The following is a 27,306-nucleotide window of genomic DNA, read 5'->3' on the forward strand; positions in this document are numbered from 1 at the left end:
CCTCCAACTGTTATTGGTCAATTCCACACCCTGTTTTTTGGCTCCGTCCGCATGTTCTTCCTGGGTGTTCTGGGATTTGCCGTTTATGGGAATGAGGCCCTTCACTTCAGCTGTGACCCCGAAAGAAGGGAGCTCAACCTCTTCTGTTACAATCAGTTCAGACCTGTAACACCCCAGGTAAAGTTTAAAGGTCATTTTTAAGGTAAAAATGAAAGTCTGAAGATGGAATGTATCTCAATTTTTTCTCAAAATAACTGTATCTCAATTTTGAGTCAAAAGTCAAGTTATAAAAAGGTTGAACACCGTTCTCAGGACAAGAGTATTTTACATAAATTTCAAGTGCAGTTTAACTATTGTGATTGTATTATTCTTACTCTCTGTTGGCCCAAACTATTTGGTTACCTTATCCATTTTTTGTGTTTCATTACTTTTGTTCTGCATAACCATTTTATTGTTTTATTTTATTTTAAACTAAATGCTAAAAAGCCATTGAGACTGTGACAACATACCCCGCTATTGGGGCATTTTATTTATTATGTATTCATTTATTTATTTATTTATTTATTTCGTGCACTTCCAGTCAAAAGTCTGTAATAATAAATGGTTAAGATAATATCATAGTGACAAATGTGAATTAATTGTGAAGCCAGTTTTGCTTGCTTACCAAAATGGGTAACACTTTATAATAACTGCACACTATTAATCATTAGTTAAGCATGAGTAAACAGTTAATTCATCATTTATAAAACATTAATAGACATTAATATGCAGTTTATAAATATAGCTATACATGATTTTTCTTGATTTATAAGCATATCTATAATGCGTTTAATAATTGTATTTTCATACTTTGTTAATGATCAATTAATAATTTCTAAATTAAGTATAGCATTATTTACAAACCAGTTGTTTAAGAGTTGTCAGTCATTCATAAGATCACTTAGAAAGTGTAAGTAAATGTAGTAAATACAGGTAGTTATAAAGCATTTAGTAGTGGTCAGTTAACTATTTTTGTGAGCTAATCTAAAGTGAGGACTATTCATGCTTTGTAAAGCATTTGTAAAGGCGATTTAAAGACTCGTCAATCTTCTAAACAGTAAAATGTAACAAACACAACGCAGTGATAAAGAACATAGAAATATTTAACAGCCTTTAAAAATGCTTTACAAGGCATGAATAGTCCTCATTTTAGGTGAGCTCACGAACATACACTCTAAAAAATGCTGGGTTGTTTTAACCCAATTTTGGGTAAAATATTGACAAACCCAGCCATTGGGTTACATTTTTGAATTACATTTTTTACCCAATGGCTGGGTTTGTCCATATTTTACCCAAAATTGGGTTAAAACAACCCAGCATTTTTTAGAGTGTAGTTAACTGACCACAACTAAATGCTTTATAACTACCCAAATCAACCCTTAATTACAGCAAACATGTTAATTAAGCATTTATTAACACACTAAGTAACCATCACTATATGTCTGAATAATAAGATGTATGAATGTACATTTAAATAGTTTATTAATCATTTACTTACTCACTCTAAGTAATTGTATGAACCACTGAAAACTCTTAAATAACTGGTTCATAAAAAATGCAATTCTTCATTTAAAATTGATAAATTGATCATTAATAAAGGATGAAAATACAATCATTAAACAAGTTATAGATATGCTTTTAAATCAAGAAGAAAGCATTTATAGCTGTATTTATGAACTGCTTATTAATGTCTATTAATGCTTTATGAATGATGAATTAATGGTTTACTCATGCTTAACTAATGTGTATTAGCATGTAGTTATTATAAAGTGTTACCAATATTTTTGTGTAAATGTGAATCACAACCATTTAAATGTTTGGGATACGTCAAAAAAAAAAAAAAAAAAAAAAAAAGAAAAAAAAAGAAAAGAAACAAAGAAAAAAAAGTATTTATTGTTTACCTGTATTTATTTCTTCTTTGCAGTCAAGAAAAGCTTATGAAATATATGCATTGGAAAAAATGTGACAACTAGCCCCAGTCTATACATCATCACACTGTAAATTATTATTAATTTTTTTTGTCAAAATATTGTAAAATCACTACAGGAAAATAAATAAATAAATAAACTGTTAATAGGTTAACAGTAATTTTCATAATGTGAAATGTCTGGAATGTTTACATTTTTAATATATTTTTTACAGAATTATTCTGACAACCACAGCTGCCAGGATTAAAAAAAAAATGTTTACAGTGCAATTAAGTTATTAATTATTTTTGTAGGTGTTTTGGGCCCTGCAGCTAGTGACGGTTCTTGTTCCAGGGGCCGTGTTTCATCTGTACGCCGCATATAAAAACATAGATCAAGAGAATATACTGGAACGACCAACATACACAGTGTTCTACATCATTTCTGTACTGTTACGAATCGTCCTGGAGATGGCAGCATTCTGGCTCCAGAGTCGTCTCTTTGGGTTCCTGGTTCATTCGCTGTACTTCTGTGACACCAGTTCACTAGAGAAGAAAATAAACTTCACCAAGTGTATGGTACCAGAGCACTTTGAAAAGACCATCTTCCTCAGCGCAATGTACATTTTCACCATCATCACCCTGATTCTGTGTATGGCTGAGATTTTTGAAATCCTCTGCAGAAGGTTGGGCTATTTAACAAATCAATGACAATCGTAAACTTGAAAATAACAGACAAAAGAATGCAAATGTAAAAGATCATTTTCACATCATCAAACTGCATGATTTCATGGCATCCATCCATTATTCTATACCTCACTGTGAATAAAACACTGTGAGAGGCAGAAATAAGTGTTTGTAAATATTTTGCACTATAATAATCTACTCATTTTACATATTCTCTAACATAATCACTGTTATTTCGTTCATACTGTCATTAAACTTCATTGTATTATGTATTATTGTAGATGTATGTTTCATTGCAAACATTAAATCTCATTAATCTCTCATGGCTACATACGGAGTCTTAAATTCATTAGTAAATTCCCAGTTACATTTTTTTTTTTACGGAAATTAATATAAGATTTGTAATGAAAATAGTTAACATTAGTTATCATAAGCTAATAATGAACAATAGTTATACAGCATTTATTATTCTTAGGTTATTGTTGATTTAAACATTAATCCCCTGGTAACCCGTTTCCTTCGTGGTATCCTGAGGCTGAGGCCGGTAGTGCGTACGAGGGTACCGACCTGGGATCTAGCGGTTGTGTTGGAGGGGCTCTGTTTAGCCCCTTTCGAGCCCATTGATGAGGTGCCTGAGAAGTTTCTTACTCTCAAAACCATCTTTCTCCTAGCCATCTCTTCCCTAAAGAGGATTGGAGATATTCAGGCGCTGTCGGTTTCCCCCTCGTGCTTGGAATTTGCTCCCGGTATGGCGAAGGCTTTCATCCTCCCTAGACCGGGGTATGTTCCGAAGGTTCCAACTACGGTTGTCAAACCTATAGTGCTACAGGCCTTCTGTTCTCCCTTGGCTGTCCGGGCTCATTCAACCCGGAGTATGGCTGCCTCTAAGGCATTTTTATCAGGAGTTCCCTTGTGTGACATCTGTGAGGCGGCAGGATGGTCTTCACCTCACACATTTGTGAAGTTTTACCATCTGGACTTCAGCTCCACCCCTGGGGCTCAGATGCTTTCGTCAGAATGTGCACTCTGATATTCATACAACGGACACCTGCTCGCATGGCGGCGTTGGTATTAGCGTTCCCACGGCGTTTACACGCAGCTCGAAGTTCCCTGAATGGGAACGTCTCTGGTTACGTATGTAACCTTAGTTCCCTGAAGGGAACGAGACGCTGCGTGTCTATGCCATACTCCCAGCATGCCCGTGAGCGCTTGCTTCAGTCCTATCAGAAGCTGTTGCGCTTGTGTTTCGGGGATGCTTTATAGTTTCCTGGTCGATACGTCACCCCGCCTATGACGTTCCGTCTCGCCATTGGACAGATTTCATACGTGCTTCATGACTCGTCACGCAGAGGCGTTCCCACGGCGTTTACACGCAGCGTCTCGTTCCCTTCAGGGAACTAAGGTTACATACGTAACCAGAGACGTTTTCAAATTTATCCACTTTGGAGAGCGTTTTCCAAACGATACGTTTTTGTTGACTTAAAACGGCGTCTCAGTGTGGACGGAAGGCCAAAACGGAGAGAAAAATATACGTTTTCAAACGAAAACGTATTAGTGTGGACATAGCGCAAGGCGTCAGTTAGATGACGCCTTGGGATGTATTGCTCATTGTTCATGTTGGAGAGTGTTATCAAATGAGACCTTATTGTAAAGAGTTACCAAACAAAATAAGGCAAAAAGAAGCATATATAATGTGCTAAATATGGTAAAGAAGCAAAAACTTATTCTGAAACTTAAATTAGAGATGAATTTACATTTACTTGTTCACCTGATTTGTTTATTATAATTAATATGATTATTGCATTTTTGAGGTAAGAACATCGTCAACAATTTTTTTTTTTTTTATGATAGAACTTTAATTTTCATTTTTTCTAAAGGACATCTTGTAATCAGAGTAAAACAAAAACAAACATTTAAATAAAAAGAAATCAGCTGCCTTTATGGGCAAAACAAAAGAAACATTCATAAACTTCACTAAACGATGACCATGTACCAGTCCAAAGATAAATAACAGTTGCAACTTCTAAAATGCCATAAACTGAAATTAGATACCTCAAAATCTTTAATATGTAATACTGTAAACATGACATGAAAGTTCCTTCAGTATAAACTCAGTTTAAATTTACCATCTCAGCATTTTTTAATACTCAGACTATTAATATAAATACCATAAACTGACTGCTACTTCATATGATATCAATATGTTTAATATGAGATAGCACTTATACCTTCTTTAAAGACATTTAAAATGACTTAGGTTAAAAATTCATACATTCAAACAGTCAGACAAGTTCACCAGACAAACCCATTCATCTGATGGCAGGAAAAACCTGAAAAAAGCAACTATCCCTTCAAATGTACCATTTCATTTTTGTTTACTTCTACACGAGACACTCTTCAAAAGTAATTACAGTACATGATAGCGATTATGTGAGTGTGTTTGTAAATATGTACGTGTGTGTATAAACATGTAAATGTGTGTATGTACTGTATGTGCACATATAATTGACATAACAGTGACTGGAATGTTGTGTCAAGATTAATTCAATGAAAACAAAAATCATCTAAAATGATTCAAAAGAGCTCCAATATTGATGACACGGCATTCAGTCTATCAGCTACCTAGAAAGTGCTTCAAATAGTCATCTTAATGCACAATACTTACCACTTTTTATATCATAATATGCAGATCTATATTAAAAATGCCTTGTAATGACATTTCTTTGCTTAAGTGCAGAAAAATCTAAAGTCTAAAGGAAACGAGGTATGATACATTTAGAAAAATACTATACGGTGGAGAAGGTTTAAACAAAAGGGCTTTTTAAAGAATTCATCATCAACACTTTTAGGTTCATAATCTTGAACGCTCATAATGCAGTTAAGTTATAAAGGTGCCAGCAAAAATATACAACAGCATACAAGGCAATGTCATTGCACAGCTTAATGCAATATGCAAACTTGAACATACTGTACTTAATACTGTAAGTGCAATCTCAAAAAGCAACCACAATATCTCATATTAGTTAACCTTTATGACCACCACTATTGTTAAGTGCATAAATAGGGTACATCGAATGACTTTCTCTCTTTGAGGGATATCCAAACATCTTCTTAAAAGGCACAAGCAGAAGTCAATGGAGACGATGTCAGTTAGAATTGCGACCAGTGCTTTGTATTATGCTCGGGACTTGATGCACTTCCTGTAGTAGGAATTGTTTAAATTGTCCCGTGAGATGCAGATCTGCCATTTAAATAGTTTTCATGAAATAATATTTCTTTTCGCACATATTGTTGTAAATTCTAAGCTTATACACATGTATAGTTAAAATTGGTATGGCAGGTATAGAGAATATGGCATGTGCATTGAAATGAATGAAAATGCGCGATGTTGTGCATATAATTAGTTTTTGCCCACGTTACCAAAACTCCAAATAATCTTGGTCAGACTCCAAGGCCAAAAACACACTCTACACAAATTTGTGCATTTTTCAATGTATAAAGCTGCAAGGTGGCGCTCTGAGTCATTGTTCTCTTCCAGGTCAACTATTGAGAATTTAGCTAGTTAAAGTTTGTTAAACTTGGCTTGTATACAGCAGCTACCTGAAGAATAACACATCCAGTTTAATGGCACAGACACTTAAAGGTAACTCTATCGCTCCTTCAGTACAGAAGAACTGCCAGTGCAACACAAGAACGCATGTAAGGTGTGTTCAACACAGCCATTCACTATGTATGAATACTTGCATAAAGTATGTTTCTGGTCTGAGCTTGGATTTAGTTTTACTTTTGAATGCGATTATACAGTGCTTACAAAGTCAGCTTTTAGGTGGTTTATCGGCGGCATCTTCAGATGTGATTCTGAGGGATGCAATAGCTTTTGCACAGATGTAGACGCTCTCCTCCTTTTTATCATCTTTGCAATGAAGGCCAGTGGAAGAGGTTGCTATTTCTCCACTGTAAGCCACTCCAGGATCTAGGGCAGGGGCTGAGTTCTGGCCAGAACTAGCCGTTTCTAATATTTTCCCCTGTGGAATTGATGGGAGCGTATTTCTCTCCCCAGCAGCACCAGATATTGACGTGGAGGGCATTCTTATCCCCCCAATAGGGATCATCGGGACAGGTGTTGGCACCTGTCCTTGAGAGTGCAAAGGCAAATGGCTGAAGATGTCGGGCAGCAGGGTTGTGGACAGATCCCTACTGCTGCATAGGCCAACAGGAACATACAGATTCTGAGGAGTATCCCCTTGATCCTGAAAAAGAAGGGTTGAGAACGTTGCTCATGGTGCTGACTTGTTCATTCAGTTCTGTAAGCTGTTTTCAGAAAATTAAATAAGACAGCTTATAGCCATCAAAAAGAACCAAAAATGTTTATTGGTTTCCCACATATGTTTCAGAGAAAAACATAACTGCATAAGAGTTAGGAAAACTTTTTTGGGGGGTGGGGGTGGGGGGCTTTAAGGCTGAAAACTATGGAAGCTTGTTTCCGCCACAGAATGAAAATAAAAAGGTAATTGCGACTTTTTATCTCACAATTCTGACATTTTTTCTCACAATTGCTAATTTACATTTCGCAATTCTGACTTTATTTCTCAGAATTAGGAGATATAATGTCAAAATTGCGTGATATAAAGTCAAAATTGCAAGATATAAAGTCGCAATTGCGTGTTACAAAGTCAGAATTGCGAGATATTAAGTCAGAATTGCATGTTATAAAGTCAGAATTGCGAGATATTAAGTCAGAATTGCGTGTTATAAAGTCAGAATTGTGAGATATAAAGTCAGAATTGCGTTGTATAAAGTCCAATTGCGAGATATTAAGTCAGAATTGTGAGATATAAAGTCAGAATTGCGTGTTATAAAGTCTGAATTGTGAGATATAAAGTCAGAATTGCGAGATATTAAGTCAAAATTGCGAGATATAAAGTCAAAATTGCGAGATATAAATCGCAATTGCGTGTTACAAAGTCAGAATTGCGAGATATCAAGTCAGAATTGCGTGTTATAAAGTCAGAATTGCGAGATATAAAGTCAGAATTGTGAGATATAAAGTCGCAATTGCTTGTTATAATGTCAGAATTTTGAGATATTAAGTCAGAATTGCATGTTATAAACTCAGAATTGTGAGATATAAAGTCAGAATAGCGAGATATTAAGTCAGAATTGTGTGATATAAAGTCGCAGTTGCGTGTTATAAAGTCAGAATTGCGAGATATAAAGAAGGAATTGCGAGATATAAAGTCACAATTGTGTGTTAAAAAGTCAGAAATGCATGATATAAAGTCAGAATTGTGAGATATAAACTATTCTGAAGGATTGACCTGAATTAGAATTGAATTAGAATTGACCTGATAACTCGCAATTGCGAGTTTACATCTCGCAATTCTGACTTTATAACACATAATTGGGAGTTTATATGTCGAAATTCTGACATTTTTTCTCAGAATTGTGAGATATAAACTCGCAATTGTGAAAAAAAAGTCAGAATTTTGAGATAAAAAGTCATAATTCTGTCTTTTTTTCTCGGAATTGCGACTTTACTGTATATCACACAATTCTGACTTTATATCACGCAATTCTGATTTTATATCTCGCAATTGCGACTTTATTTCTCACAATTCCAACTTCATATCTCACAATTGTGAGATAAAAAGTTGCAATTATTTATTTATTTATTTTTATTCAGTGGCGAAAACAAGCTTCCATAGAAAACTGTAGAAATGGTACATTACAAAAATAGTTAAGTGGTGTACTCAACGGTTTTTAGACCTCACTAACATTTCTGATAAAAATCAAAATCATTAGTTAACTGTTATACAAATTATAATTATTTGATAAATTACAAGGTACACTTTTGTCTCCAAAATGCATAAAAAGGCAATCTTTCCATCAGTAGAGCATGGCATTAGTAATGTCAAGATCATGGGTTCAATTCTCAGGGAAAGCAAGAACTGTTAAAAATATGTAACTTGAATTTAATATAAAAGGATTAAAGTGTCTGCCAAATGCGTAAATGTAAAAGCCTACCATTCCCACATCTGAGTGCATTCCGATGATTGGTCTAAGAGCAGAAGCTTGAAATCTCACACTCCTTCCCGGATCCATGAGGGTCCTATGCTGATAAGACCCCCTCCGTGGAGACACGGCCCTGAGCACCCCTTTATGTCGACCCAGCGGAGACTGTGCTCGCTGCCCCGATGGGTCCGAACCTGTAGGTCTTGCAGGTGACAGCTGCCGGATGGGTGAAAAGTCCCCTCTGATGCTCAGATCTCTCCTTGGAGAAATGGCCTTTAAAGGAGACGAATCACGGCATGACAACAGGTGACGTTGTGGCGAGTGGTCTCCTCTTGGAGATATGTACCTCTGGCGAGGTGAATCCCAACAAGGCGACAGCAGCTGAGATGGGCAAGACTCAAAGGAGCTGCTTGACTGCTCAAAGGTCAGATCATCGTCAATACTCTGAGAGGAAACTTCAAGCTGTTCCTTCAGTAGATTGCAGCTTGGGTCAAAGTGTTTAGGCTTACAACCGGACATACATGGCTTGTTGACTGCATAGGACTGGGGACTTGTGCTTCTTGACAGCGTTTTTGGTGTAGAATCACCATCACATTCATCATCTTCATCATCGTCTGGATCATCGTCATCGACACCATCAGAGTCTTCCACATCTGAGAACTGATGTTTAATGGTCGTTTCCAATGGCATTATGCCAGAGGACTTCTGGGTGTCATCTACACAAGCAGCAAGAGCAAAAAAAAAAATGTAAATTAGCACATTTTTCTGACATTTAGGGGTGTTCATAATTAGTATCATGTTAGAATTAAGGCCCTTATAAGAAAACAGATTTGGAGATTTGCTACTGAAAGTCAACTGGTCAATGAGATTCAACTACTTATTAAAAAAAAATCCATGGAAATGTTCCACTTCTATAGCGATGCTAACACCTTGCTAGTTGCTACGAACAAATGCAGTTAAACTAAAAGCTTTGCTATTAGCGATACTACTGCCCAGCATTACTGAAGTAAAGTTCCTACCAGCATCCTCTGAATTGTCCATGGCTGTGGGTGAAATCCCTAGTTCAAGGCATTTTTTCATGTGAGCTTTTGACTTCATATGCTTGGTGAGATTCCCTGAAAAAAAGACAGGGTTAGTTTTCTATCCCAAACTTTTGCAGTCATCCTTGAATAAGAACATGGTAACACCAACCTTTAGTTTTAAAAGCAAAGTTGCAGCATTTGCACATATAGGGTCTGACATCCGTGTGCGTTCGAATGTGTTTCTTGAGCATGCTTGGCTTCTTACAACGAATGCCACACTCTTCACATATATACTTTCCCCGACCACGACCCCTCACATACACATATTCCTCATTGGACTTGTACCTGATAAACAACCAAAAAAGAGAGAACACTTTCATTAGGGGGCATTTCGGCAGTCACACATCAACATTAGCATTACAGTACATATCCATACCCTCCTTCAAAAATCTTCACACGGACTGGTTCTATTTGCCGTAAGGTAGATGCAACATCCTCTCGTAAAGATTTGCCCCTCTGGCTTATGTCTCTTATCCTCACGTCCTGTTTTGTTTCTTCCTCTCTGTAGTCCGGAGTTACCTGCAATACCACAGAAGACTCTTTGGAACAGATGACTAAACAAATATTGGATCATCGTAAAGGTAAATATAGCATAGTAGCAAGTGGCAAATCAGCAAAAACCAACAACAGGCAACATACTTGTTCTTGCTTCGGTCTCCAGGGGGTGGAGGTCACAAGTACTCCAGGCTGATGCATGGTAGCGATTGAATAAATGGTATTCTGCCTCCCCTGTTTGGATCGGAGAAGAGCAAGAACCACCCCAGTGCTAAGATCGGGTGGGTTAGGGTTATGGCATTTCACAAACCATGTGGCATACTCAGAGAAATGTGCAACTGTTTGGGTGCTATTTGGCTTAGTGGAGTTGAGATAGCACCAGCTCACACAAGTAGTAGTGTGAAGACCTGGAAACTTAGAGAACAGTAAAGCACCAGTGATAGCAGAGGGCATTGAACCTATTCCAGAACGATAACTAGGCATCATGTGTTCAGGTGTTGGTTTACTCTCCATCATAGCAGCATCTTGAGGAATTATGGCAGGAGACTGTAACTTTGGATTGCTGTAAAAGTCTTGGCTGTCCTCATCCATATCTACTACCTCAGTGGGCTCACACAACTCTGGGGTGCTTCCTGATTTGAAACCTGTCTTGGGACTTTCTTTTTCACCTTCAAGATTTCCTAACTCGACAGCACTAAGCTCTTCAACAATCTGGCCATAAATGTTCTCATCTTTGACTCTTTTTTGCTGTTTCGCTTCAATAAAGAGTTCAATGCTACTTGCAGGTGAGAGCATGCGCTTGTTTGCTCCACCACTGGGGGCCTCTGTAGTGGAGATAGTTTTGGAGGTTAATGATAGAGGTATACCTGTATTAAGCTTTGCTGGTGATGCCTGTGAGTTTTGCAGTTGTCGCCTTGGGTTCCCTGACACTGGAGATAGATCAATATTTTGTGGCAGGACAATGGCAGGACTTTGACAGGAGGAAGTTTTGTGTTCTGTGCACGATATAGGATTGTTTGTTTGAGAATCCAGAATATGAGATATGCTAGTGTACGTTATGTTTCCGTAAGATGGTACTTGCATCTGAATTCTGACAGGAACTAACAAGCTGGATGTGGTTTGACTTGCTAATGCTTGGTGAGCATGTGAAAGCACTGCTATCGTTGACAAAACATTGCCTAAACTCTGAGAATCTTCCTGGGGTTTTCTTAAGTTAATATTAAGTTCAGATGCATTGGATTCTTCAGGTTCTTTCTTAATTAGAAGCATTATGCTATCCATGTCTTGAACATTACAAACATTTGGTTTGGCATATTGAGATGAAGCTTGCACTGGGCTATATTGACTACCGGAAATCAAAGAGTACCTCATTTTCTCAATGGTTTCCTCAGGTGTAAATATTTTGCTTGGTAAGGTTCTCTTGCTCATTTCATCTAAGACTGCACCACCTTGTGTTTCGGGTTCACCACTTAATGATGCCTGCCTAACCAAGAAGGCCCTTCTACGCTCTTTAACCTCATCCAGCCTAGATGTAGATGAAGGAGAAAGACTCCCATAATCAAAAGACTTGCTTCGAAATTCTGGAACCTCTGAGAGTAATTTATAGGGCGACTGCTCTGAAGCAGAACGTCTCATCTCTCTGTGATGACTTTGTGAACTACCGGGCACAGATAAGAACTCCAAAGGCTTATTAAACTCATCTGGGTTAGCTTGAGACACAAGGTTTAGGGTCTCCTCTTTGTCAAGAGACTGGGAAAAACTTGAGCTGTGAGATAAATTGCTGTCTTGACTCGGGCTTCTGGAGAGACTTGTGCAAGCAGATTCAAAACTAGATTCTCCAGAAGAACATTCCAATTCTGCTAATCTCAAGCGTTTCTTTTTGGGTGGTAGTTTTTCCATTGGAAACTGTGACAGGGTTTCACTCCTCTGTGGCCACTGGAACTCTTCGGTGTGTTTTTCCTTCTGCTTGACCCCTACATCCTGAACTTTTTCGGGTCTGTCAGGCTCCACAGTTACTCTGATCTCTGGAACTTGGATACTGGGCTGAGATGGTGGCTGTTTAGGCATGTGAAGTTTCTGGTGTAGAAAACCACTGCTTCCCCATTGCCAGTCTACTCCTTCTGTTCTGTGAACCTCCATGGTATGCTCCTTCAAGGGATGCGATCTAGTATCACTTGACTTTTCTGACGAGTTTAGTCTGTTTAATGAATTTGTGTGTTGAATGACAGAGATAACATTACTGCCAGCCTTTCTCTCGGGGTCAGAAAAGGCGGCGTCTAAAGTAGTTTGCTTTGTTTCAGGTTCCTCTGAGTGTCCAGAAGGCTTGACTTGGATATGAAAGTCTTCTTCCTCCATGACATTTTTGTCTTTTCTTCGTTTCCTTGTAGAATTTTCAGATAAGGAGCATGGAGATATGGAACACAGATCAGCTTCTTGACAGTTTTCTGCACCCATTTTGGAATCATCTATGCTGTGAATTTTCAAGTCTGATTTTAAGCTACAAGCCAGATGAGCGTAGCAGTCTGATTCCGCATGTCCTTCGTTAGCAGAGTGCTCAAACGCAGCTTGCCGCATTAGTCTTCTCATACCCATTGCACCCCTGAAGGAGACATCAGCACCTGTCAATCTTTCATCAAATGAATTACTGCTTCTTAGCCCTTCTGGTGCATTTAGATTCGAATTAGACGATGTTGGAAGAGAATTACTGCGCAAGAATACACTACTGTCTGGTGCCATTTCCGAAAAGTCAGAGCTAGGGTTTTGACATTCTTGGTAATCTTCCTCTTGGAAGGACTCTGAATCAATTTTTATTGATCGAACTAGGTCTTTTTTGCTTCTGTGAATGGAGGAGTCTGTGTCACCAGGGATCATGCCTTTGTTCAAGGTAATCATGAAGCTAGATGTGGCTTCATTTATGTCTGTCATGCAAGTTTGTACAGTGATTGATTGCTTTGGCCTGGTCGTTGGTCTATAACATTTCCCAAACATTATTTCTTGATACGATTTGGCATTCACGCTCGACTGGTTGATCTGTTGCTCTGCACTTTCAGAACGTGAGAAGTATCCTGAATCAGTGCTGCCTTTACTGTATGAACTGGGCAGGGAAAGAGACTGATCAGAGTCTTGACTTTTCTTCTCCGTAAGCCGAAGTGCAAGTCTTTGCTTGATGGTGGAGAATTCAATCATTTGGTCCACCTGAGCAATAGCCGCAGGTGCCGACATTTCCCGGAACTGCCATAAAGATACTTTTCCTGATGACCCTGTTTCCTTTTTGACTGAAGTCTGAGTAGTGCACATGGTTTCCCTTTTTGCCTCTTTCACTACTTTTTCATGCACAAAACCCTCTTTGTCTTTGATATGGCTTGTTGTCTCCAAGGACAAGTTGTCCACGACTTCTTCATCGGTTTCACTGCTCTGCTCAGCATCAAAACGCATCTCACCCTCTGCCACAGTTAACTCCTCATCCATATGCTTGCTGTCTTGTTCTGAAAATGAAACCAAACCTGCTTTCACTGCATGCGTGTGAGATTTTCTGTGTTTGTAGAGGTTGCTCTTAGTTTTAAATGAGAAACCGCAAGGAATGCACGGATACGGTCGCTCGCCAGTATGAGAACGGATGTGCTTCTTTAGTACGCTGGGTTTGGCACAAGCTCTCCCACAATACTGGCATATATACTTCCCAGTCTTAACAGACTTCTGCTCCTTTTTGTGAAGGCCCTCTGACAGCAGCTCATGTTCCGACTGAAGATATCGTTTGTTTGGGAGAGGAACGTTCTTCCTCCTGAGCTGGATGTGAGACTGTTCTTTAGATTTTGAGGTAAGAATATTTTCTGAAGCAAGGACCTGTGACTCCATACCAGAAGATCTTACAACTGGGGTCTGGGGTTGCTCCACAAGTCTTATTTTGTCCTCTGAGCCAGAGGATTGGCCTCTTTGGGTCATCTCGGATGGCAAGTGTGTTTCGTCATCTTTTAAACTGATAATCTGTTTGGAACTTTCCGCTTCACCTGAGGTTTTAGTAGCCTCCATGATAAGGATATGCTAACTCCAGTTTGCTACATTGCCCTTGGTTTTGTGACAACGAACATCTTCTTGCTTCAAATTAAAGTTTCACTTAACTTGGAAGTTTAATCCTTCAGTGCTTTAAACAGGCCCCCAATAATTGTACAGTAGTCAGTCCATCGACATCATATTCAAAAATGATGAAATAATCCTTTCCATATGTTTAAGAGCATAGTTCAGTCAAGTTGTTTAAAAATGGTCTCCATCTCTATATACCTTTAGGCCTGGGCACCACATCCAAATTGTCTGAAAACAGTGAAAAACATGTTATCAGCTAACAAATTAAAAACGTTTCAATTATTTTATGGTGGAGTATAACTTGAGTGGTATAATGAAATGTTACTTATTCATGAAACGAGTACAAGCCATCTTCAAGCCAAAACGGCCCATAAACTCACCATGCCCTGAGTAGAGTGTTTCTGAAGGCAGTGTGCCAGCACCATCTCTGTGTCTTTCTGAGGTTTGTGATTGATGCGAAGGTCGTCTCAAACTGTAAGGTTAGGAATTCCTCCATTAGAGAATTGAGCAAAACTAAGTACAACAAGTACACGGCTGTGCAAGGATAAAAAAATTAGGTATAATCTCTATTTGCAATGTTGTTGTTGCTATTCAAAGAAATCTGATATCTGATAAGATAAGATATCTGGCAAATCCTGAAATATGAATGAATATCAATAACTCAATTATATACTGTACATTACTGTTAAAAGGTTTGCTGTCAGTAAATGTTTTTGAAAGAAATGCATTAGATTGACCGTTCACAGTAAAGACATTTACAAAAGATTTCTGTTTTCTATTTCAAATAAAAGCTTTTTCAAATTTTTGATGTAAGGGTGTATCCAAATGCTCAAGATTCAGGGGAACAAATGTAAAAGATATACGATTGGGAAAAAAAACCCTATTGATGCACTATTCTGAATATTAGGAAGAATGTGTCTACCTCAATATACAATGTATGGTGGTTACAGCCTGGTTTAATGACTATGTACCTCACTAACTAAACATATATATATATATATATATATATATATATATATATATATACATATGTATATATACATATATATATATACATGTCAAGTACCCTGTAGAATGTCAAGAGAGTCTAGGGAATGTATCTATACATGAAGAGTTCAGATGCAAAAGCCTCTAAATGCCATTTGAAATTTTCTTCTTTAATGATGATTTTTATCAAACTTGTATATTTAAGTTCAGTAATTTCACTTAAATGGCAATGATAATTACCTATTAATTGTTATTTAAGTGAAATTACTGAACTTAAATATACAAGTTTGATAAAAATCATCATTCAAGAAGAAAATTTCAAATGGCATTTAGAGGCTTTTGCATCTGAACTCTTCACATCTATTTTGCAACACAAGACAAATGTCTGACCAAATTCCATTATATTAAAGTGAACATTTTACTGTTCAAATAAGTCAACAGGTAGTGCCACAATATGAACAAAATATAAAACAATAATATTGCAACTTATTCCACCTCTGCCTACACAATTTCAGAAGACGTGCAAATACAATTACCATCTGCATACATCAGAGTGTGTATAATGAGGTTACATAAGGTTATCTGGTTCAATCCTCTTAATTAGGACATTCAAACTCTATAGCCATTAGAGAAGAAATATCAAGCTCTGCCAGGCTATAAAACCTAAAACCGAACTTTGACATGGTCTACAATGAAGTCAAATGTTTCCCACGGGTCGAGTTTGTATCTAAACAGCCTGTCTGTCTGATGATAGCGAGCAGAGAAGAACGTGGATGTAGGAATGACAAAACACAGCGATCAGATGTGCTTTTTTCAAGGTCAATCTCAATCCTGCATTGTCCTCAACACATTGAAGGAGGAATATGGTGGATAAACATGTAAGAGACTAAATACACCTTTAAAAACTGGGCTGACAAGTGTCAATGGTTCCACAGGATTTAGCACTAAGACATGGGGCAATGATCACATTAAATCTGTCAAAGTAACACGATGTGAATTTATCCTTTTCATCCAAATTCATCTGAAATAGTGGGCATAAAACTAGAAGTATCCAAGTTTGACCTTCGATCATCCTTTAGGTGATCACACATGCATCTGCATTAATGCATCCACGCTACAACAACAACAACCAGAGGAACATATCAAAGCCAGAGGCGGGAAAATATAACCAGACTCCAGAGAATGCCATTACGTCATATCAGCCCCCCCATGGCATCGCTACCCAGCGGAATGCCTGGCATCTCATGAAATACAGCTGTGTTGCATCTTAAAACTGTAACAGACCCACGGACACATTAAAAAGCAGAGCAGTCAAGGACCGACTTTGACGAGTCACCTGCTTTTGAGTCCCAGAGAAACGTATAACACACTGATTGCCATCAACCTACAAACCTGGAGTCCAAATTCAGCCTTGTCCAATGTCTCCAGTCAAATGCAGATGTTCTCATAATTCCTGCTTCCCGTATTGCTGTACATCACCTTCAAAAAAAGACAAATGTGCCAGGAATAAGTCTCAACAGTCATCCATGTCTTGCTCAATAAGAGTACATTAGAAGACCTACAGATGTAAGCGAGTCACCACAGAAAATACCTCACTGAGACGCGTATCCAGGAACAAAAATAGAAAAGGGACCCTGTGAAGGGTTATGCAACGGCCCACATTCGAGCCACTTTTGCATCAGCGCAAAGGAGAAGTGAATGGATGTGCTGCTGTGTTACTGCTTGTGAAAAGGGACTGAAAGCAGAAAGGGTTTGAATAAAAGAAAACCCAAATTGTGCTGAAATAAAAGATTCAAGCTGTGTTTAGAATTGCATACTCTTACTGTTTCTGCAATATACAGTAACTATGGCAGATATTCTAAGAGTAGTACGCTATTACTACTACTTGTACAACTGGAACTGAAAGTCCTGATAGTTGCAGAGCCAGCTATCATTGGCCATTAGCTCATGAGTGTTATAAATGATCAGCAGCACCGTCTTAAAGTCAAAACAAAATCCTAACTGCCCTTAGCTCTTTTAACATAGATGCTCCTGGTTTTATTTTAACGTATTTATTGATGTTCATCATTTCAAAACCACATTTGAATTCATCATGTTTAATCAAAATGTTATAGTGCAACAGTGTACATCCACTTTTTCAGCTGCCTTGGTTCCGGAAGTATTTTTCCATTCATTATTCTTAAAAGAATAAAAACTGAAAATTTAAGTTTGATTTAAACAATGTATTTTAGGTTTATTATGTAACACATACATGCACACACACATAAATATTTAAGGAATTTTAAAGCGCTGGAGGTTGACATTCTCAGTGCTTCATGGGAATGGACGGTTCTTCTGGTGTGTTTTGTTTTTTGTTCGATTCTCTGATTGGCTTCCAAGATTTATGTGCAGAAACATTGATGATGTTGTTTTTCATCAGGAATTAAGCTATTATATATGATTATTTATAAGAAATAATGACATTTTTAATGCAAATATGACATTGTTTAAGATGTCTTTGTTATGACACCTTGACATAAACCAATACATCATAACCCGTCAGTGTCTTTGTCATGACAACTTGACATAAAATTAAGTTGAACTGTCATGTGGTTGGCTTTGACATTGGCTGTCATGAGGCCATTATGACTGTGTCATGAAAATGTTTTGTGACCTCAACTACAGTGGTACTAATTGAATTTGTCATTAAAAAGTTATAATGGCTTCATGACAGCCAATGTCAAAACCAACCACCTGACAGTTTAATGTAATGTTAACCAATAAAGCTAGGTAGTTTCTTAAGTTTGATAATTAATCATCTTTATGACATTTTTATTGTGTTGTCTTAGTAATGTCAAGTTGTCATGACAAAGACACTGACAGTGTATTGGTTTGTCAAGGTGTCATAACAAAGACATCTTAAACAATGTCATATTTGCATTAAAAATGTCCTAATTGAGCGAATGACACTTAATGACAGTTGTCACAAACATGCATAAAACCTTCTTCATATTCATAACATATGTCATGTCATGATTATGAAGGTGTTATGTCAGGCTTATGCACACCCCTTCAAGTAAAGTGTCACCACTGAAAGTAAGCCCTTGTTCAGTGTCCTCACTACATCTCAATTGGCGTTTAACCTTGACCTTTCTTTACAATACAATTTACACAGCTAAAAATACTTGACCTGCCGTGACCATCATCTTAAGTTACAACAGGGGAAGACAACTGCACTGCATTAGTGGAGCGGAGGGGATCAGGATAACATGATACACTACAGATACCGTCAGTGAGTTGTAGTCTTAGTCTATTAAGTAACATTGTAACCCGCCAGTATTAAAAAAACAAGCAAGCATCATTATTACTATTGCTTATACCCAGAGCAAGTGATTTCTTAGTATTGCAGTTTGGCAAGCAACTTATTTTCACTCATGCGTTCTCTGGACATTAATTATTTCTCAAGAGTCTTGATAAATGACTTACACTGAAATTGAAAAATATTACCTAATTTGTTTCTTTGGGTAAGTTTACACGACAACAGTACGAAAAACAGAAAGGTTGTGTCGTAAAGACTACAACATTGTCAAAATGATCCCTGTTCACGCGGATGTGCGAAACGTTGTGTTATTTAAGCCAGGTGTTGTTGGCGATGTCAATTTGTAAAGAAAACTACACGCTTATAGACTGAACACGTAATATGCATAAACATGACGTCAGCATTTTCCCAAATTCACCTTTTTAGTGAAGACAATAACTGTTTTGTTTCCAAATATATTAAGTGTTGTTTTCTAAAAAAAAAAAAATTGAGCTTTTGAAATTTTTCTTACCCCACCGGCAGATTTTTTCTTGTTTTAAACTTAAACTTACTTCATTTTGATAGTTTTCAGCTTTTAAAGCTGCAGTCCGTAGTTTTTCCTCTTTGTCGCCATCTCTGTTTGAAATCTGCAATTGCAGTTATTCAGAGAATTATCAACTTTACGTGGGTTGTGCCTCGGCACGGCATAGCGGTGATGAACACAATGTTTTGAGGAGAGTGTGGGGCTGTCAGTCGCCGTGCCGGCATGGATACTGTCATTCAGAATCACAGGTTCTACTTTTTGTATGACCAACATAAGAATTTTCACAGGAAAACGTCATCTGAAAAAGTAAGTCACATCTAAGGGGAAGCAGTAAATCGCGCTGATTAAATCTAACAATCGCTTATCATATCACATCAAACCGTGCAAATAATACTTTGTTCTCAAATTGTTCATGTTAACAACATCAGCATTGCATGACTACATTGCCCTACAGATATTTATCCTTGTTTTCGCATGGGCCTTGTTGCAGTCTCTTTTTTTTTTTACAACGGGTGAATCTCTAGTTGTCACTGGTGATTGTCGTTTGAACCTTTCTGGAACTGCCATCAATTTAACATTTAAAATTATATCAAGTGCTGTGAGAAAAGGCTAATCTCCACCTCCAACATCCTCTAGCCGAGACTCTTCTTTATGTATACAGATGTGACGTAATGACTCAAAGACAATTTCCCGCAGAAATCCACTGGTGCCACTGGAATTAAAACATTATTACAAGCTTACCGTTTTGAATCGAGCTAAGGCAAGCAGATAGTTTTGAACACTGGCTGGTCTAGTACTTGCTCAAATTTATTTTGGATAGTTTTTAAAACAAAAAAGATATTTGTACTGGGTAAACAAGACAAAATACTGAGTAAAAAAATCAGATATTGCAGTGCATAATTGTCATTTGTGAACAAAAAAAAAATACAAATAAATAACAAATCTCATAGAATTGCATTGAAGAAGGGAACTGAGCTAAAGTACCAGATTTGGGCAAGCAAGCAACCACCCACAATATACACTCTAAAAAATGCTGGGTTGTTTTAACCCAACTTTGGGTCAAATATGGACTAACCCAGCCGTTGGGTTACATTTTTACATTACATTTTTAACCCAGCATTTTGGGTTTGTCCATATTTGACCCAAAATTGGGTTAAAACAACCCAGCATTTTTTAGAGTGTACCTTAGCAACTACTATCAACATGCTAATCTCACTTTAGAAACAGCATGACAACATCCAATTAATAGTGCAACAAGTTTTGAATAGGCAATTACCACTCTATTCTTGAATAATGCTTTTTTGCTGAGTCAGGAAAGCTGTGTTTACGTCCAGTTTATGTGAAGCATTAATAGTACAGAAGCAGTCCTGAACAACAGTTTATTTATTTTCACAGAATACAGTAATTCATCATTGTGACACGACCAGCCATTGGAGGAGGAACGATTTGCACACTATCAAATCACATGCAAATGTGCAGATTTCCGCTGGTCAGCAGACTCGTGTGGAAAAGCCGAGCAGGAGGACCCGCTGGGACAGACCATCATATTTATAGAGAGATGAGAGACTTGACCTTCAATGCTTGTGGAGGATCAGCCATTTCAGAGCAGTTCCACACTATACTTAATGCAGAATATAGAAAGCTGCAGTCCCTTCTCTCTCTCTCTCACTCTCTCTCTCTCTCTATATATATATATATATATATATTTTTTTTTTTCCTGTGATGCTAATTCAATTTTCAGCATCATTACTCCAGTGTTTAGTGTCACATGTCACTGATTTGCTGCTCAAGAAACATTTCTTATCAATGTTGAAAAGAGTTGTTTTGTCACAAAAAAACTCACTTTTGATCAATGTAATGCAACCTTACTGAATGAAAGTATTTTGTTAATACTGACCTCAAACATTTGAACAGTAGCGTACATATACAAATACACATAAATAACATATAACAAGCTTTACAATGCGTTCTCCCAGAAACATACATTTACAGTATATTTTTTAAATGCCATGTTTATATTTTTGAAGATCTAATATTTTAATATGAATCGTTAACTGATTAATCATCATTTTCATCAAGTATGTGCAGATTCCTATCAGCCCCACAAAGGTTTGATGATTGCACTAAAAGTGTGCCATATGCAAATGGCCTTGATCTGGAAATTATACTGTAAATGTCACTCACCACGCATGTGTTGTGCAGAAATGAGGAATGTTCCCATGGCAACAAAAACGGCTATTTCTGCTGCACTTCACGTTCTTTGTCTCACATAAGTGGATGGATATTCAATAGGCTGACAGGCATCCTCAAGTAACCCTCGTGCACCTGTGACATCACATGCTCTCACTAAACCCCCTCATAGCACACAGAACAGATCAGAATCTGTAGAATTCATACACCGTTCACGAGGTAACCTAAAATGTGCATGGTTTGATATAAGCAATTTTTTGTTAATCCAGTAATTAATTACTCACCTGTAAGACTTTCATTCATCTTCGAACCACAAATTAAGATCTTTTCAGTGAAATCTGAGAGCTTTCTGTTCCTCTCTTGACAGTCTACGAAACTACCACTTTCAAGTGCCAGAAAGGTAGTAAAGACATTTAAGTAATCCATGTGACTCCTGTGGTTTAACCTAAGGCTGCGTTTAGATTTGGCATTAACATGCGATCACAGTGATCTGATCAAGCAGATCAGATCATAAGCCAATCAGGACACGGTAAGTTTACACGTGTGGCTTCTGTATCTGGACAAACAGAAATAATAAGCTGAATACAGACAGGTGTGCTCGTTCCATTAATGTCCACAACAACTTATAAAGCCTTGTTCACACTACATGATTTTAAAACGCCGGGTTGAACTATGTGGTTCACACTACATGACTTGCTCTCAGTGAAATCAGGAGTGTTCAAGTTGTTGAGCTGTTCACACCACACAACACATTGTGATTAATCCGCAACAGGAGGTAACGCACTACACGAGTTGACAACGCACTACACAGAGATACAGTACAACCACGATCGGATGATAAGAGCAAATCATTTGTGACTCTAATGAGAGCTGTTTCAGTACTACGGTACGGTCTAAATCCTGAAAATAATCAAATAAATAATGAGTTGACAACAACTCTGTCACCCAATGATTCTATCTCTTCTACAAACCACGTTTGGTCACGAAAAACCACGCAATAAAACGAACCAGAAATGACGCGAAACAGCACGTGCACCAATAGCCAGAAGAAGAGAAGAACACAACACGCCAATATGGACGTCAGACGGAAACTAGTGCTGCACACATGGGTGACCTCAACCCATGCATTGCTATGATTGACTGTAGCTCATGACATCACTGAAGTTGAGTCACGCGACAGCCCTGGATATCTAGCATGCTAGATATTTTTCTGGGCTCGGCGACTCATCTGCGAGGCGTCTGCGAGCGTCTTCGTTGCGTTGTTGGCTCTTTCATTCTAACAGATTGGCGAGCGTTCATCGCCCGCTAATCCCCGCGATAACACCCTGACCTGTCGGCAAGCTCAACGATTTGCAAATTGGGCTTAAATCGGGCTTAAAATCCTGTAGTGTGAACTTTGTTGTAGTTCCCCACTGCTAAAGCCAAGGAAACAGGAAACTGAAGAGAAACAAACCAAAAGTCAATGAAAATGAAACTAAAGCTAAACTGAACATATTGGTGACAGAACTCACCCTCCAGAAAGGTACGGCCTCGCACCATAACCAATCGACTGAGGGGTAAGAAGGGTTGGGGCGCTGAAGGCAGAAAAAAAAAACAGACCTAGACAGGAGGGACCGAGGCATAGCAGTCTCATCCCAAAAAGTCATATAACTGACGTTTTGGGACGTCTTTTGACCATACGTCAATATTCGCCTTTTTAGGGCCCCCTTAAACGTCGGTAGATGAGGTTATGGGATCCTAACTCTATCCCAGACCTAAACCTAACCCTAAACCTAACCCGTCACCTAACTGACGTTAAAGGTAAAGCGTCAGTTGTATGACGGCCCGGGATCACCATCTACCGACGTTTAAGGGTGCCCTAAAAAGGCGGTCAATAATGTCCCAAGACATCAGTTATATGACTTTTTGGGATGAGAATGTGTTGACCGAGGTGGAATAGATGGCGGGACGACCCCTGAAGGAGTTGACGATGGACACTAAACTGACGGTTGAAGGAACCATGGAGGAGGCAATGGCATGATGATGCAGATGGAAGCCCAGAGCACAGTTGGTCCCCACGGTCGATTCGATGGTGGTAGAGCCAGTGTGGAATTCCTGTGCAGACCGGACCGCCAGCGTTGGAGCCGAGAAATCTAGAGACCTGGGAGAAGCTGAGGCGTTGAAAGGACCAGAAGACACTGTAGGATCCATAGACCTAGGTGGAGCCACAGCTACATGCCAATGAGTTGAATCCAGAGGCGACTCGGTGCGACCGAGGACCAAGGAGGATCCGCAGGGAAGGCGGAGCCTTACGGAGCTGAAGCGGTTGAGGGACGAAGCACAGCGGGATTAAGTCCGTGCCACAGACAGAGCAACGTCTAACCAAGGTGGATCCGGAGGGATGATGGAGCCCGGTGGAGCCGTGAGGACGACGATCCCATGTGGAGCCTAGGGGCAAAGGAGCCGACTGGTCGAAGGGCTGAGGCGGAGTTACGGGAATGTTAGTCTGAAGCGAAGCCAGGGGATCCACACTCAAACGCAAAGCTGGTGCCCAGCTTATCCGTGGCAGAGCCAACTTGCCGTGTAGTTCCAACAGTGGAGACGAGTGACTGAATGGCGCCAGTGAAGGACGGGCAGAAGGAGCGACTGAAATGGGCAGAGGAGGCAGGCTGGGTGCATTACTCGCAACAATGAAGTCTTTGAGCTGAAGAGGACCAGTGGCGATCAAGGCATTTAACTGGGTAGGACCAGCAGCAATGAAGGGGCTGGGCGGAATCAATGGAGGAAGGCTGTCATCGTCCTCAAACTCCTCTCTATTTCACTCCTGCTCAGATGAGGTCGACACACACACACCTGGTCAGACTGGACGATGACATTCGGGACAGAAGTGGCTTCAAGCTCAGGGTCTCTCGGGGCTGTTGACATTGGCTCTGGATCTGTGATGCATGCATTCATCAGCTGCGGGTATGAACACTGCAGACAACGGACGATCACCTCTCTACAGTTTCCTTATCCCAGGTCTGGTAAGACAAGTGGGATGTAATAGTTCGCCCACATCCAATAAAGAGACTTTATGGTCTCATCATCCAATTTGGATCTTGCAGACAGTTGAGTAAAGTGGGCAGAGTACAATTCCAAGACAGAGAGATTCTTACTGGCTAAGTCGATGAGTTTTGCTGCATAATCCTTTTCTTTTACTTTATTTATTGGATCAGAAACATACAACACATATAAACCAACATATAATCACTCAACCATACTAATCCACAGGACAATTTCCACAACGTCTAGCAATAACACATACACAAATATAAGTAATAATAACAAAAATAAACAAAAAATAAAATAGAACAAAACCTTAGCTTAGTTTAAGCTAAGCTTAATTGTTTACTTGCATTAAGGAATCAATCTCCAGAAGAATTAATACCATTTAAAGTATTAGATTAAAGTAGTAGATTAAAGTAATCTATGAAAGGTTGCCGCATTTCTTTCTTTTTCAAGGAGAATCCGGTTTTCTCTTGCTCAAAAGGCTTCATTACATCCCTCATTTGATATACATGCGTAGGGGCAGCTTTCCGTTTCCAGTTTATTCAAATTAATCTTCACGCTAGTAGACTGCAAAATCCATTTTCTGTTCTGGTCTGGTATTCTGTCCCGGTTTCAGTCCAATGATGATGAAGACGATTTAAAATAGAAGTGTTTTTATTTAAACAAAGTCAGCTCAGATAATCCACAGATGTGAGACAGCGTGCAAGCACAAACACATGAACAATACAGGACAATAAATGTGAACTAAAGAGGAACTTAAATACACAGACATAATGAACTGAATACAGACATGAATGTCCACGACAACTGATTAGCGGTGGGAAACTACAACAAAGGAAACAGGTTACAGAAGAGAAACAAACTAAAAGTCCATAAAAATGAAACTAAAGCTAATGTTGACAATTTCATTTGTAACACTATTTATTCATCTTTATTAGCATAAAAGGAGGAGCGATGACAGTGAAGGACGAAAGAGGACCAGGCCTGGATTTTACGCTGTGTTTATGTGTGTGCGGCAGTTGTCCATGAGGGGCTGCCGCTTTACTTTCGCTTTGTGTTTATTTATTTATTTATTGAATACTGTTGAATGTTAGGCAGTTCCCGCCTCCTTCCCTTATCAACTAACTTTGTTACAAGAACAAAATGACTAAACTTTAAGATTTAAATTTCAGCCTATTACCCACACAATGCATTTGATCAATTCAAGTCTATAGTGCATAAGTCATTTAGATAGTGTTATAATTCTTTAATGGCGTTTTTAATGGAGAAAATGTCAGAATTTTCATTTTTTGGGTGATCTATTTCTGTAATGCCACAACTGTATGTCTGTCACAGTGCATCTTCCCAGTATTTCTCAGACTATAGAGAAGGTCACAAGCTTTAGATTTTGAAATAAATGCCTTGAGTTTCTCAGTGTTATTCTGATGAACAGTGTTCTCTGATCACCATGGCAACACATGCTACAGTAAGTGCTATTTCACAGTGAATGAAGAGCCAATGAATAGGCTTCCATTGAAGTCTGCAGGACTAGAATCACATGACTCATGATCAAAACCCTTGTTAACATGTCTAGATGAAATGAATGCATGTCCAAACATGCCCATACAAGCTCTGTTGAGCAATACCACCTCGGATGACCAAAACTATATGCCAATATTTACTGTATTTAACAGTTGTTTTACACATTAATCACTCAAATAATATTAATAAACATAACATCTATTTACTGGATCCTCAGAGCATCAACAGCAGCCAAAAGTCCAATACGTCCTGCATCCCAACCATGTGCCAGGATTAAAAAGGCTCCACATTATCAAGTTCAGATCATGTGTAACTCTCTCACCTGGCCAGATCTCCTCATTCAAACCCATTCAGCTCCCCCAGGTCAGGTTCCCATCCTCAGTGTATGACTGCCAAGAGTCCTGTTTTACACTGACTTCTTTCTGTTAGGCACTGCTACAATCCTCTTACTCACATGAGCAGTGGGAAGTAAGTGGAAAATGATCATGTTTCTTGGCATTAACACGTGTGTGTTGATTGGCTGAGGGCTGATGTCCATCACCGTGACAACACGCCGCTGGCAATGGCAGCAGCCGGAGAGGAATATACACAGGGACGGAAATAGATTTCTGCTCACTCCGGAGCACCACAATCCCAGCACAGAGGCAGGGAGGGAATCTGAGACGGAAGATGAATGCAGACATAAGAAAGCAAGGACATTAGCTTAGAGTATCACACCTGCAGCGTGCCACTGCTCAATGCTCACCGTACTGTTTTGGTGAACATTAGTGTGGATTGCTTTACACAATTTACTACCGGTTTCACAGACTAGTCGCAGACTAAAATGCATGTTTGAGCTGAAACTTGTAGTGACATCTTAAAATATGTCAGTGTCATTGTTTTCTCTCAAGATACTGTACACACCAGTAATGTTTTCTTCTAAAGCTAATTTATAAAAGCTTCTTAAATGCCCTAATTTAACTAAGGCTTAATCAAAACTCTGTCTGTGAAACAGGGTCTTAAAGGGATAGTTCACCCAAAATTTTTAATTTTGTCATAATTTACTCTCCCTCATGTTGTATGAGTCTCTTTCTTCTGCAGAACATAAAATAAGATATTATAAATAATGTTGGTAATCAAACAGTTGACGGAATCCATTGACTTCCATAGTACGGCTACCGCTATCTCAGCCACGATCACAAACTCGCCAGCCTGATCGATGACCAGAGGTTATGGCTAAAGCAGTTTAACGATGCCACCAATGCTTGATATTGTTAAAAAGTACCTTTATTATGGTTATGGCTAGTAATGCCGCTCCAATGCTTGCTATTACCTCAATAGTATTTTTATCTAGCCCCCTATAGTAATGCTAATTACTAATTAAATTAATTGGTAACACTTTACAATACATGTGCACTAATAAGCATTAATTCATGCTTAACTAATGCACAGATAAGACTGAATTAATGTGTAACTAATG

General features: G+C 38.7%; 2 protein-coding genes across 6 annotated transcripts; one reads left to right on the plus strand and one right to left on the minus strand.

Moving 5' to 3' along the window:
* LOC120475976 (gap junction epsilon-1 protein) lies at positions 1-2,899 on the plus strand. Its single transcript, XM_039666975.2, has 2 exons — positions 1-177; positions 2,261-2,899. Exons 1-2 carry the CDS (start codon positions 52-54, stop codon positions 2,654-2,656), a joined length of 522 nt encoding a protein of 173 aa, XP_039522909.2. The 5' UTR covers positions 1-51; the 3' UTR covers positions 2,657-2,899.
* A 1,678-nt stretch (positions 2,900-4,577) lies between these two features.
* hivep2b (HIVEP zinc finger 2b) lies at positions 4,578-26,301 on the minus strand. 5 transcript variants are annotated; one of them, XM_039674157.2, is made up of 9 exons: positions 26,170-26,301; positions 16,681-16,767; positions 14,682-14,773; positions 10,366-14,529; positions 10,103-10,245; positions 9,836-10,011; positions 9,664-9,759; positions 8,657-9,360; positions 4,578-6,882 (listed from the first exon to the last, which is right to left on the minus strand). In XM_039674157.2, exons 4-9 carry the CDS (start codon positions 14,248-14,250, stop codon positions 6,448-6,450), a joined length of 5,439 nt encoding a protein of 1,812 aa, XP_039530091.2. In that variant the 5' UTR covers positions 14,251-14,529; positions 14,682-14,773; positions 16,681-16,767; positions 26,170-26,301; the 3' UTR covers positions 4,578-6,447. The 5 variants fall into 5 exon arrangements, with proteins under 5 accessions (XP_039530091.2, XP_088976232.1, XP_039530101.2 ...); XM_089120106.1 differs by having other exon boundaries at positions 14,682-14,835; XM_039674167.2 differs by lacking the exon at positions 26,170-26,301 and adding an exon at positions 16,851-16,914.
* Positions 26,302-27,306: the final 1,005 nt, after the last annotated feature.

The sequence above is a fragment of the Pimephales promelas genome, chromosome 15 (genome assembly GCF_988280905.1).
Source record: "Pimephales promelas chromosome 15, fPimPro1.hap1.1, whole genome shotgun sequence".
Classification (NCBI taxonomy): domain Eukaryota; kingdom Metazoa; phylum Chordata; class Actinopteri; order Cypriniformes; family Leuciscidae; genus Pimephales; species Pimephales promelas.